We start from the raw sequence: 14939 nt of genomic DNA on the forward strand, positions 1-14939 counted from the left end.
TTTTCTTTCTTTAGATTTGTAATACCCCAAGTGTTATTAAAGCAGAAATTGTCTTTATAGGGGGAGTTTGTACTTCATGTTGAAGTCTAGGTTAAAGCCTACACAAATCAAACAGTGGTGTTCACATTAAATATATGATCCATTAAATGCTTCCCTCTCAACTGTGCTATGTGACACTCAGAGCCAAAAAGGGAAGATATGATAACACTTCTCTCGTACATCCCTCTGGTGCACTATGCTTTCTTCAACAAACTGACAACTGCAAGTTTGGCTAAGGAATCTGGACTTGGATGTGTTGACCCTTTGGCAGAGGAAGATGATGTGACGGTGGAATCGAGTCAATAGACATGCTCCATTACGAAGCCACTTGAAGTATCAGCTTGACAAGAATTACATTTAGAAACAACAGTTTATTTATAACTCGTGGATGAACGCACTGCTGAACTGTTGAACGGACTCAGTAGGTAACATTCTAGTATTTAACAACAATATTGCAATTATTTTAACTCAATTTGTGTGAGAAAAGTGCATAATGTTAGCAATAAGTGCAGACTCACATTTACTGTATCACATTACGTTTATGTTTTATAAATAAACTGCAATTATGGGGATTAAACGACAGCATATTTCTTCTCAGGTATTCAACTTCACCAATATGTTTATAAGAAGAGTAATTTATACCACTTTACCTTTCACTATGAATAAATTTCTATGAGGAAAATTGGTACTCCAACTTTTATGGACTATAAAAAGGAATTTAAGGTACAAATAACTAAAATGTCTGTAGCAAACATAATTGTAATATTTCATTTCTACATTTCATCAGAATAGTCAAGAAGTATTTTAAAGCATGTATTTACACTAAACGAAATGCAAACCCTTTCATTTCTCAGAAGTGGAAAAAATTGAGTTGTAACACTTTTTCTCTCAGCAGCTTATATATAGCAATTGGCCCAATATAAGTCGTCTTACATTATGTGCCTCTATGGCAATGACGTGCTTGTCATTTAATGTGACAGGACCTGAAATATGTCCTATAACATAGTACACAGTTTGTCTTGTACATTACTACTATCAAATTTTAGGCAATGGCTGTGACCCAAAACTACCCAGTTATGAAATTATACACAAAAAACAGGAAGAATATAGTAAGAGCAGAAATCAGATTATATCAGAAAAAGGAAGCAAGTAGCAAAGACATGTTTATAACCTTACCATATCGGGGCCACATTTCTAACAAAAATTAGTCATTTGTTTTGAGAAACTAACCTCAAAATTGGCTTCACAACAGAGAGAAATGTAAAACCACATTTTATACACAATGTCAATAAGAGGCAAATATTTATTATATCAGGGGTGGATAAAGTAACGTGTAATGATAGTGATAAATTTTATGTTGGGCAAACAGGGAGAAACTTCAAAACAAGATTTAGAGAACATACTAACATTAGTGAAGCCAATCCCTGAGCATTCAGTGCTAATGTAAGGGAATATTCTGCTAATGATGTTAACAAAAATATCACCATTCTCCACAAAATGGAAACTGCCAGGTTTGTGGAGAAGAAGAAATTGAAATGTACAGACATATGACAAACAACCAGGCAACATACTTAGTGAACAGAGTTACAGAATAAGATGTGTATACAAAATTTGAACAGTGTTTTAACTGAATAATTTTGGTTTGGAGTCTACATCCAGGTTGTAAACATTGTCTAATTTGATATGATATGTTGGATTATTTTGCATCTTATACCTTTTGTATATTCTACCTTTACATGCCAATTCTACCTTTACATGCCAATTGTCAAAAATTGTAATTCACATAATTATATGAATGCATGTCCCAAAATATATAAATATGATCTTAGAAATAACAAAAAATAGGTAAAAATATATTAAAAACAAAGATTCCAAGACTTACCAAGCGGGAAAGCGCCGGTAGATAGGCACAATGAATAAAACACACAAACACACAAACACACACACAGAATTTGAGCTTTCGCAACCGGTGGCTGCTTTGTCAGGAAGAGTATACTCTTTGCCTTTAAATATGTCTGCTTGTGTCTGTGTATGTATGGATGGATTTGCGTGTGTATGTGTGTGCGCGAGTATATACCTATCCTTTTTTCCCGCTAAGGTAAGTCTTTCCGCTCCTGGGATTGGAATGAATCCTTACCCTCTCCCTTAAAACCCAAATCCTTTCATCTTTCCTTTTCCATCCCTCTTTCCTGACGAAGCAGCCGCCGGTTGCGAAAGCTCAAATTCTGTGTGTGTGTTTGTGTGTTTTATTCATTGTGCCTATCTACTGGCGCTTTCCCGCTTTGTAAGTCTTGGAATCTTTGTTTTTAATATATTTTTCCCATGTGGAAGTTTCTTTCTATTTTATTTACAAAAAATAGGTAATATAGACTCCCTGACATGTCAGTACCATGTTTACTCTATGTGACGGCTATGTCAGACATTAACAAGAATTGTCACTGCCTAAAATTGGATAGTAATAATGTAAATGACAAACTATGTACTATCTTGTAGGACATACTTTAGATTCTGTCATATTAATTGAGAAGCATGTCATTGCTGCAGAAGCGCATAATGTAGGTGGAATTATATTGATGCTATATGCATTTTGCAGAAATCTTTGCACATGCAGTTGTTTGTTCCTCTGTACCAGATGCCACTGAGATTAGGTTAAAAACATGAAAAACGGTTTTGGAAAGTAAAATATTTCTAGTGCAGCTCGTGATGCCTTTTAATTAATATCCGGAAGCTGCAAAGCTCCAAGCATTCAAGATTTGTTGTTTTACTGCCCAAACATCAAAACTCTCTACCACCTTTAGTGTATCATTTACTAATCTAATTTCCTCAGCATCACATGACTTAATTCAACTACATTCATTACCTTTGTACTGCTTTTGTTGATGTTCTTCCTATAACCTCCTTTCAAGACATTGTCCATTTCATTCAATTGTTCTTCCAAGTCCTTTGCTGTCACCAACAGAATTGCAATGCCATTGGGAAATCTCAAAGTTTTTATATCTTCTTCCTAAACTTTAATTCTGTCTCCAAATTTTTCTTTAGCTTCACTTATTGCTTATAAAATATACTGAGTGAATAAAATCAGGGGTATAGGCTACAACTCTATCTCACTTCCGTCTCAACCACTGCTTGTTGTTCATGCCCTTCGACTCCTATAAATGTTACTTGGTTTCTGTACAAGTTGTATATAACCTTTTGCTTCCTGTATTTTACACCTATTACCTTCAGAATTACAAAGATAGTATTCACATCAACTTTGCTAAAAGCTTTCTCCAAGTCGACAAATGCTACACAAAATAGGTTTGTCTTTCTTTAACTTGTCTCCTAAGAGAAGCCATTGGGTCAGTATTGCTTTGCCTGTTCCTACCTTTTTCCAGAACCCAAACTGATATTCCCCAAGGTATGCTTCTATCAGTATTTCCATTCTTCTGTAGATAATTTATGTCAATATTTTGCAAACATGACTTATAAAACTCATAGTTCGGTAGTATTTACACATGTCAGCACCTGCTTTCTCTGTGATTGTGAATTTCCACATTCACCTTGAAGTCTGAGGGTATTTCATCTGCCAGATACATCTTGCACACCAGCTGTGATACTTTTATCATGACATACTCTCCCATGCATATCAATAGTTCTGGGGGTATTTTGTCTACTCCAGGGTCCTTGTTTCGGCTTAGGTCTGTGAGTGCTCTGTCAAATTCTTCTCACTGTATATTTCCCGTCTCACCCTCATCTACTACCTCTTCCCTTTCTATAATGTTGCCTCCAGATTCATTTCCCTTACTCTTTCATGATTCTTAAACCAAGTGTTGGTAATGATTAAATTACATTTTGTGCAGAATCTTACCAAGGAGCTTCCTCTTTCACTCCTTTCTCCCAGTCTGTATTTTCATACTATTTGTCCTTCTCCTCCTCTGACTATACATCAAATTAATCTTATTAGTATTGACTTTAAGACCTATTTTTAGACTTCCTCTATTAATCTTTTGTGGGGTAGTTGTCTTTCTTGATCATACAATAATTTTATTTAATTACTGGTTTTGTCTCTCTCCGAGACTCGTCTTCACACGAAAAAGGTCACCGCAAAATACTTTTTGTTCAAGAAGTTTAGTACATTGAGATACATGCAAGTACTCAATGATGCTCTATTAAATAAAAATTTGTTGTTGAAGTTTCAGCAAACCAAAGAAAGTTTAGAAATGTTTTAGGAATGACCCAAGTGATCTTATAAATTCATCACTGCTCACAGAGTATAAGAGTAATACAATATAACCATGGATAACATAAGAATCCCCATAAGGTTGTTTGCAGAAAACAACATTGCATACACGAAAGTCAGAATACCATAAAATTGTTGGGAAATTCCAATAAAGACCTGCAGAGAATCAACTCTTGTTTTCAGGATTTCTAGCTGACTGCCAACATAAATAAATGTAATGTATTACATGTAAAAAGATGGAAAACATATTATTGTTCAATTACAGTGTCATAAAATGCCAGGAATAAACATTTGGAATAGCGTAACATCCACATAAAATTAGTTACAGGTAAAGCAAATTCTGGGCTGATATCTTAAGGAAATTCACACACAGAAGAAGGAGCTTCCAAAACACTTGCTTAACCAGTTCTTGAGAATTGATTGTCTTCCTGAGATCCTTACTGGATGTGAAAAACAGAAAACATTCAAAGGTGAAAGGTGTGCTTAATCACAGGTCCATTTCAGAAGCACAGCAGTGTCACAATTTTGCTCATCCAGCTCTGGTATTAGATGCTGCACAGGGACGTGTTGAGAGTCACGGAGATTTGCTGTTAACGTTCTCTGAGTGTACATTTTGATAAGTCTCAGGCAATATATTTCCACTAATGTACATCTTGTAATATTATCAGGACTGGAAAATTGGAGGATATAAGGAGAATAACTGACCATTGTCCATCCTACACACCATATTAATTTGGAAGAAGAAACAGAAATACACTCCCCCAGCAGTCAGTATAGCAGCTTGTGAAGTATAGATGTTGATGTAAAATGGTAATTCATACTCATTGCTTCATTCGTACGTGGTCCACTCTGTGGTATTCTCTTCCTTAGTCTACTTGTTGGTCAGCATGATTGAAACATAATGTTTTCTAATGATTATTTTGCACTAGTATTCTTAATACTTTCCTGTGTTCACAAATATATGGCCAGTTATGTTTGGTTCTGACTATATTAATGGTCACACAGCACTGTGTGTGTGTGTGTGTGTGTGTGTGTGTGTGTGTAGTTTATATGTGCTTATTGAAAAATGTTGTATAATTTAGAAACTATTACTTTCCAGCTGGTGTTTAACATCCCATACTCACTTGAGAGAGTGAAGGACGCAGTCAGGACAAGGTTAAGAGCAGAAGCTGCCCCTCTTCCGGAATACCTGTTGTCTAGATCTTTTGCTGGAGCTACACACGAAGACCTCATCCGAGGAGTCCAGCAGGCATCAGATGGCTTTGTTTATGCTCGCTTCATTCACATGTACCCCAACCGAGTTTCTTCACTCACAAAATGGCTAGCTAGTTGGATGAGGAAAGGTGAGGTAGTAATGGAAAATATTTGTTATTAACTAATATTATCCTACACACTTGAAAAGTGTTTCAGAAAAACCATAGAAATGTTTTGTAAACAGTCTATTCCATACACAGTTTGCAGCTTCATAATATTTTACTAATAATTCCCAATCTGTCATATACTTTATCCACAACTGACCCATCTGGTATTTCCACCTTGTGCCTCTGTACATTATAATTTCCAAATATTTGTATGGTGTTACTTACTTCATTTATATCTCATTAATGATGAAGCCAAACTCTAATACATTTTTACACTTCTTGTAAGTCGCAAGTATATATTGTCCTGGTATAAATGCAACTAACTCTTAATGCATTTTTTCACTTCGTGTTTTCTTCCTCTTCTTCAGTGCATAATGTGCGACATTCGTAACTTTTGAAATTCATACCTCCTAAGGCACACAATATTTTTTCCTGTATTAAGAGTTACTTGATGTATTTATACCAGGTTATACACTGCCTAGTCACATTTATTGGACCGCCTCTCAAAAGCCTGAATAACCACCTTTTGCAGTGCAGACCACTGTACGACATGCAGGAAGAGTGTCAGTGAGGTTCTTGAAGAAACCAAAGGCATGTGTAGCCGTGCTGACTCCAGTGATGTGGCCATTTGTGCTAAGATTTCTCTGTTAAGCATTTATGGCACATACAGCCCAATCGTGGTTGTTACACAGATTCTCATTGGGTTAAAATATGGCTGAGGGAATACAGTAAACTGATCCATGCTCTTCAAACCATGCATGCACACTGTGAGCTCTGTGATACATTACATTTTCCTCCTTGTAGATGCCATCATGCTGAGGAAGAGAAAATTGCACATAAGGATGGACATGGTCCCCAAGGATAGATGCATACTTGTGTTGGTCCACTGTGCCTTCCAGGATGATTATATCATCCAGAGAATGTCAAAAAAACGTTCCCCTTACCATAATGCTCTGTCCTCTGCCCTGAACCCATCTGATAAGTGTTGCAAGGCCATACAAATCAACAGCCATTTGACCAATGGAGCATAAAACATGATTCATCTGAAAGGGCCACTTGTCACCAGTCAGTGACATCCAATTTTGGTATTGGTGTGCTAATTCCAGCTGTTGTCATGATGGACAGCAGTCAGGATGGGTGCATGTACAAGGCACATGTTGTGGTGGTCCATATGCAGGAATGTTCACTGAATGGTCATTGAGGAGACACTGTTGATAGCCCCTTGGTTCATCTGGGAGGTCAGTTCCTCAACAGAAGCACTAATTTTCACACATACACATCTCCACAGCCATCGTTCACCCTTGTCATATTTGCCTGTGGTGGACCACAGTTGCCTCGGCCACAGTTTTGGATAGTGACATTTTGCCATGCTCAGTATACTTTAACTATGGTGGCATGCAAACAGTTTACAAACTTAGCCATTTTGGAAATACTTTCACCCTTGACCCAAAAGCCAATGATCATGCCAGTTTGGACGTCAGATAAATCACTCCATTTGCATATTACAGCATCAACTGCAATGTGTTCCACATCCTCCTGACCCTGTTATACCCCCCACAGCTAGTGCTGCCATCTTTGAGTGATTACTGCAGTTTGATATCAAACATAGGCAGTGGTCACATTTAAGTGACTGGGCAAGTGTGTACTTGTAAGTCTGGATACAACTGCAATTTTCATTGCATAATGTTTCCTCACAGATGATTGTATCATCTGCAATAAATCAAAGATTGCAAGTAATACTATCTGCTAAGTCATTTATTAGCATATAATATGAATTAGTAATTTATTTTTGTTTTTTTGTAATTTATTATTTATTTAGCATATGCTTGAACACACAGTATTATTATACATTATTTTATAGATATAAAACAGTTGCCGTAATGGAAAATATCATATGTATATTGTACAATAGCTTAAGGGAGGAATACTTACAACATTGAAATTTAATTTCTCAATCTACTCAACAGCAACAGATATCAGTGCCAGGAAATCCTTTGTGTTGCCTGGGTATGATGTTACAGTACACTCCTGTATGATGTGTTGTATGTCTGGGGGTGTCTGAACTCAACTGGAAGATGAATCGAGCACTTTTTTTCTTTGAAAGGAAAATTCTTGCATACACTTTGGTTTGTGTGGATTCTGTTCAGTCCAGTGAGGCAAACCAAAACATGCTGGATTAATGCTGATGTTAGGTTGATTTGTCCTCTTGGTGGTTTATGCTAACCCACATTTGCTCTGTTTATGAGGTATATTAAATCCTCCATTGAGAAGTTTTTAGTGCTGGTTGTGTGTATTGTAGCATGTCAGACATAGTTTTGGGATTAACCCTGAGTGAGGAGCTTGAGGTTGTCCAGTATCTTTTTATACTCATGTAGCAAAACTTACTGCCTTCTGAGTTCAGGCAGAGGACTTGGGCCTACAATTGGACAGCCTGGGTGTTGTGCTTGCTGGTATAGTTTCTGTATAGCAATCATTGAAATTAGTTATGAAAACATCAATAAGAGTCACAATATACTATTGGACAATATGTGATTAAAATAGTGTGAAATATGTTGCAGCATTAGCCATATCAGAAGAAAGATTATGGTACTTTTATGTGAGGAGAGGGTTTTGAATGAGATGCATGCTGCATTTGTTAAATACTGACTAAAAGCAGATTTGGAATGAACTTCTTGGCAAAGTTTGGACCATTTTAAAACAGAATCTAATTGATTTTGTGTGCAGATTTGTTTTTGTGGATGAGACGTGGGCGTGTCAGTACATACGAAAAATGAAACTACAAAGAAAACACTGAGCCAGAGACTGATGGCACTGAACCAAAAGAATGAATTTTACTGACCAGAAAGTTGAGGCTTAAGTTTTCTGCAATACAAAAGGGATCATTCCATTTGATTTTCTCGTTAATGGCAAAACAGCAATGCAAATACTACGTTATTCTTCTATACTACCTGGATGAAAAATACATGAGAAGTGGGCCAAATATGAATTGCTTGAATATCCACCTCATTCGTCACATTTAGCATCTGTTCCAGCTGTTCCTGCATCAAAAGGCATTTGTGGCTGGAAATTTCCAGTGAAGGGGCTACAGCAGCTGTAGATGGATATATTACTGTCCTTCCAGGATCCCAACCCCCCTATGAACCTTTGACCTTGCCTTAAGGGGTTGGCTTTCATGCCTCAGTGATGCAGATAGCCATATTGTAGGTGCAAGCACACTGGAGGGGTATCTCTTGAGAGGCCAGACGAACATGCGGTTCCTGAAGAGGAGCAGCAGTCTCTACAGTAGTTACAGGGGCAACAGTCTGGATGATTGACTGACGTGGCCTTGTAACATAAACCAACCCAGCATTGCTGTACTGGTACTGTGAATGGCTGAAAGCAAGGGTAAACTACAGCTATAATTTTTCACGAGGGGCTCTTGGATAAAATATTTAAGAGGTAAAATAGTCCTCCATTTGGATCTCCTGTTGGGGACTACTCAGGAGGGTGTTATCATCAGAAGAAACATAATTGGCATTTTACAGATTGGAGTGTGGAATGTTAGATCCCTTAATTGGGCAGGTAGGTTAAGAAGTTTTGGATAGGTTGAAGTTACATGTAGTGGAAATTAGCGAAGTTTGGTGACAGAAGGGACAGGACTTCTGGTCAGATGAATATGGGGCTATAAATACAAAGTCCAGTAGGGGCAACGCAGAAGTTGGCTTAATAACGAATAAGAAAAGTACAATTTTATATGCCAACTAGCTCTGCAGATGAAGAAAAGATTGAAGAAATGTATGATAAGATAAAAAAAATATTCATATAGTTAAAAGAGACAACAATTTAATTGTGATGGGGACTGGAATTTCTGTAGGAAAAGGAAGAGAAAGAAAAATAGCAAGTGAATATGGACTGGGTGAAAGGAATGAAGAGGAAGGAGCCTGGTAGAATTTTGTGCAGAGCATAATTTAATTGTTGCTAACACTTTGTTTAAGACTCATAAAAGAAAGTTGTATACTTGGAAGAGACCTGGAGCCACCGGAAGGTTTCAGACTGTTTATATAATGGTAAGACAGAGATTCAGGAACCAGGTTTTAAAATTGTAAGACATTTCCAGGGGCAGATGTGGACTATGGACACAATTTTATTGGTTATGAAATGTAGATTAAAACTAAAGAAATTGCTAAAAAGTAGAAAATTAAGGAGGTGGGACCTAAATAAGTTGAAAGAACCAAAGGTTGTGGAGAGTTTCAGAGGAAGCATTAGGCAGTGGTTGAGTAGAACAGGGGAAAGGAATACAGTGGAAGACAAGTTGGTAGTTTAAGAGATGAAATAGTGTAGGCAGCAGAGGATTGAATAGATAGGAACACAAGGCCTAGTAGAAATCCATGGATAACACAAAAGATATTGAATTTAATTGATGAAATGAGAAAATTAAAAAATGCGGAAAATGAAGCAGGTGAAAGGGAATACAAATGTTTAAAAAAATGATATTGACAGGAAATTCAAAATTGCCAAGCAGGGTGCTTAGAGGAGAAATTTAAGAATTTAGAAGTGTTTCACTAGGGGAAAGATAGATACCACCTACAGGAAAATTAAAGAGGCCTTTGGGGAAATGGGAAGCAGCTCCATGAATATCAAGAGCTTGGATGGTAAACCAGACCTAAGCAAAGAAGGGAAAGCTGAAATGAATGTAGATTGTCTCTACAAGAGAGATGAACTTGAAAGCGCAATATTATAGGAAGGGAAGTGGACGTAGATGAAGATGAGACGGGGGATATGATACTTTGAGAAGAATTCAACAAAACTCTGAAAGATCTAAGTTGTAACAAGCCCCTGGGAGTAGACAATATTCCATCAGAATTACTGATAGCCATGGGAGAGCCAGTCATGACGAAACCCATCCAGCTGGTGTGAAAGATGTAGGAGACAGGCGAAACACCCCCAGACTTCAAGAAGAATATAATTCCAATTCCAAAGAAAGCAGTTGCTGACAGATTTGAAAATGGTTGAATTATCAGTTTAATATGTCATGGTTGCAAAGCACTAACACACATTCTTTGCAGAAGAATAGGAAAACTGGTAGAAGTCAGTTTGGATTCCAGAAATGTAGGAACAAGTGAGGGAATACTGACCCTGCAACGTCTCTTACAGGATAGGTGAGGAAAAGACAAACCTACATGTATATCATTTGTAGACTCTGAAAACTTTTGACAGTGTTGACTGGAATACTCTCTTTGAAATACTGGAGGTAGCAGGGGTAAAATACAGGGAGTGGGATTCTATTTACAACTCGTACAGAAACCAGACAGCAGTTACAAGAGCTGGCGGGCATGAAAGGGAGGGAGTGGTCGAAAAGGGAGTGAGAAAGGACTGTAGCATATCCCTGATGCTATTCAGTCTGTACATTGAGCTAACAGTAAAAGAATCAAAAGAAAGATTTGGAGTAGGTATTAAATTTCAGGGAGAAGAAATAAAAAGTTGGAGGTGTACCAGTGATATTGTAATTCTGTCAGGGGTAGCAAAGGACTTGGAAGAGCAGGTGAATGGAGTGGGCAGTCTCTTGAAAGGAGGATATAAGATGAACATCACCAAAAGCGAAACAAGCATAATGGAATGTAATCAAATTAAATCAGGTTATGCTAAGGGGGGATGTAACGAAAAATGTAAACATTTATTTAAAAAATCATTACAGCCATATTTATTAATGTACAAATCTAAAATTTTGCAAGTGTAAAGCAAAAGAGCTATGTTTTAATGGCAAAATACAATAAAGTGTGTAGTATTAATATTTTGCCAAAAACTTTAATTTTTAATTTTTTATTGTCTTTTTTTTTTTATAAAAAGCCATAACTCAAATTCTAATCATGCAATTAATCTTAAAATCTTGTAGTGTCCTGAAAAGGTTATAAGACCACTGATTATAAATTTATGGTAAAAATTGTATCATTAACAGAGTTCTTAATTTTGCACATCCAAAATTAACTTTTTTTCTACATACAGTCATCTAAAAATCAGAAATTATTTGCAGGATCTCATATTTTCTGCTTCCAGGGAGACAGCAACACATTGTGAACAGTTCCTGAAAATTTCATAGCATTAGCGCATATACTTTTTATAGCATGTATACTTTTTGTGAAAAAAATGTAAAACAAAGAGAATGAGATTCAAAGGTTTTCTTCTCATACTTCTACATGTAATAAGCTTACCTCTATTTTAAAATCTGCCACACTGATACTCCTCATCCTCCCGGTTTCTCTTCTCTCTTTGAATTTGCTGGGCCTGTATTTGCAGGTAAGACACTGATCTGTTAACTTTCTTGACCCTGCTCTTGACAATGGTGTAAAATGCTTTTGTTGTATACACGCCAGGATGTATACCAACTCTCTTCAGCACTTCAATTCTGCCATTATTTCCATTATTGTAACATAAAACTGCATCATAAACACATATTTTGAATACTTCAAGTCCACAGAATGTCCTTTCTGAGCATTTAATCCAAATTAAATTATTGAGGGTTTCATTTGCATTTTGTGTCTTCCTGTGAAGACACTTCCTCAATAAATCAGGGCTTGCAAGAAACCTGAATGTGAGCTTCATTGCTTTCATAACAGGTTCTGGTGATGAGTGTTTATGTGAATACATCTCATTTCTGTTGTTGGACTTACACCAATCGTCTTTTGGACACAGATTGTGAATTTGTGTTTGGTCAGTGGATAGCTTGTGGGAAAAAATTGCCCACACAGCATGCCTCATTGCCTCTAAATTATGTGTGTTTTTCCTGATAGCCCTCCCATAAAATAACTGAAGAGGATCAATTTCTTTCAGAGTACACCTGCCTTTTTCTCCTAGTGGTTTACCATCCTCAAGTACTTCACCTTTCTTCTCTTTCAGCGAGCGATGAAGCCTACCACCAAGCTTATTTTGGGTGTAGCCAACACATTCCAACTTTTATATTGTTGTATCGTACAGATTTTTATCTGTTACAGCTTTAAACGAAGAGGAGTCCCATCACCAAGGTATTTAGTATATCCAACACCATACTAGTCCTCAGATGTGGAGAACATCCTCACAACTGCTGCAACCTCCATGCCACCACTTGAGCCACCATAATTTTAGACTGATACTGCATGCTTTTCTTGCTACAGTTTCTCACTGTCTTCGCTGTTGGACATTTTCCTTGTTGCACACTGGTGACAGTATTTAGACATAATTCCTACATCTAAAACTTTACCTGAGTCAATACCAATAACAGATGCAACTCCATACAGAGATGTGTGACTCCTCTTCATCTAGGTCCAATCTACATACACACACAGATCAGTAACATTTGAAGGAGCTTCACTGTCATGAATATCTACCCCTGGATCCATTTCTTTTTGGTTTATTTCAACAAATTCATCCACTGCTTTCAGATATTTCCTTATTTATTTTTTTGAACTTTGCACAAGGAGCAGGCATGTTCAGAAAACCACACAATAAATTACGTCCTTTCCTGCCCTGTCCAAGGCATCTCAGAGCTTATGCTAACCTAAAATTGCTTTCATAGGTACCAATGTCAGTTTTTTTGGAGGAGGAAAATGAAAATTCATAGTCACACAAATTACAAATTAATTTAAAATCACAAGCTATTCCCACTCTTCTTTCTTCAACAACAATCATGCATTCCATATTTTTATAGCTAACACATGAACATGAAAACTTATAGCCTGGCAGAGAAGCTGTAAATCAATAAGTCTAAATCCCGTGGAATCCGTATCAACATCATTCCCGCACCTGTACAATTCTCCTGTCCCAAGTTTTGATGCTGAAGCTGAGAGCTAATGTTTTTCATTTTGAGCTGCTTCCTCTTTTTGGTTGGTAAGCCTATTTCCATGAAACCTCCATTTCCTAAACACAATTTTTCCAACACCCATTATGCATCAATCTTGACTTCCATGTAAAGTTTATAAATACAACCTTCCACTTTCTAATGTGTGTTAGTATTGTCAAAACGTAAATAAACCACGTGCAAGGAAGTTTTAAGGCAAAGATATAGATGTCAGCCAGAGAAATAAATGTCAGCCAAAGATAGCGATAGAAAATAGCCTTCTCACTGACAAAAATTCCGCTGAAACAAGCAGTTTCCCAAATGTCGAGAAAGGTAAGATTGACCGCCAGTGCAGAGTTAATCAGTTTAATAATTTAAAGGTGTTTCTGAAGCTGCTATCACGATAAAATTCACACATAATGTAGATTAAACTGTGTAGATCAAGCAAATACTATTTTTGAAAAATTGATTTTTTGTACCAGAGTCCATTACATCCGCCCTTAAAGTAGTAGATTTAGTATTAGAGGGGACTGTTGGGGTAAAAATTGTAGAGGGAGACCAAGAGATAAAGACAGTAAGCAGATTCAGAAGGCTGTAGGTTGCAGTATCTACACCTACATCTACAACTACATGAAAAACCACACGTAAGTGGCCAGCAGAGGGTTCATCGTACCAACTTCACACTAATTTTCTATTATTCCACTATCAAACTGCACGTAGAAAAAATGGCCACCTATATCTTTCTATGCGAGCTCTGATTTCCCATATTTTATTATGATGATCATTTCTCTCTACGTATGTCGGCATCAACAAAATATTTTTGTATTCAGAGGAAAACGTTGGTGATTGAAATTTCATTAAAATATCCCATCGCAATGAGAAATGCCTGTGTTTTAATGACATCCAATGCAAAGCGTATATCATGTGCACGACACTGTCTCAATTATTTCTCAATAATACAAAATGTTTGCCCTTCTTTGAACTTTCTCGATGTACTCTGTTAGCCCTATCTGTTAAGGATCCCTCACCCTACAGCAGTATTCTAAAACTCCAAAATAGGGTGGACATACGTAGTGTAAGCAGTCTCATTAGGAGATCTGTTAAATCTTCTATGTGTTCTGCCAATAAAATGCTGTCTTTCATTCACCTTCCCCACAACATTTTGTGTGTGTTCTTTCCAATTTAAATTGTTTTTAATTGTTATTCCTAGGTATTTAGTTGAATTTATGACCTTTTAGATTTGATTGTTTCATTGTGTAACTGAAGCTTAACTGATTGATTTATCATGTAACTGAAGCTTAATAGAATCCTTTTAACGCTCTTGTGGATGATGTCACACTTCATATTGTTTAGGGTCAATCTCCAATTTGCATAATACAAATATCTCTTCTAAATCTTATTGCAATTTATTTTGATCATCTGATGACTTTACTAGGCGTAAATGACAGTGTCATCTGGAAACAACGTAGGACTGCTCCTCAGATTGCCTCCTAATTCGTTCGTGTGGATAAGGAACAACAGAGGGCTCATA

The 14939-nt window shown here is 36.9% G+C and overlaps 1 protein-coding gene across 1 annotated transcript in view; it reads left to right on the top strand.

Annotated features, from left to right (window-relative positions):
• LOC126272570 (uncharacterized) overlaps positions 1–14939 on the top strand; it is a 90118-nt gene that overhangs the window by 33374 nt on the left and 41805 nt on the right. Inside the window, exon 3 of the mRNA XM_049975493.1 lies at positions 5358–5601. Coding sequence (XP_049831450.1) covers positions 5358–5601 — 244 coding nt within the window. The remainder of the gene's footprint in view (positions 1–5357; positions 5602–14939) is intronic.

This window comes from Schistocerca gregaria, chromosome 5, assembly GCF_023897955.1.
Source record: "Schistocerca gregaria isolate iqSchGreg1 chromosome 5, iqSchGreg1.2, whole genome shotgun sequence".
Classification (NCBI taxonomy): domain Eukaryota; kingdom Metazoa; phylum Arthropoda; class Insecta; order Orthoptera; family Acrididae; genus Schistocerca; species Schistocerca gregaria.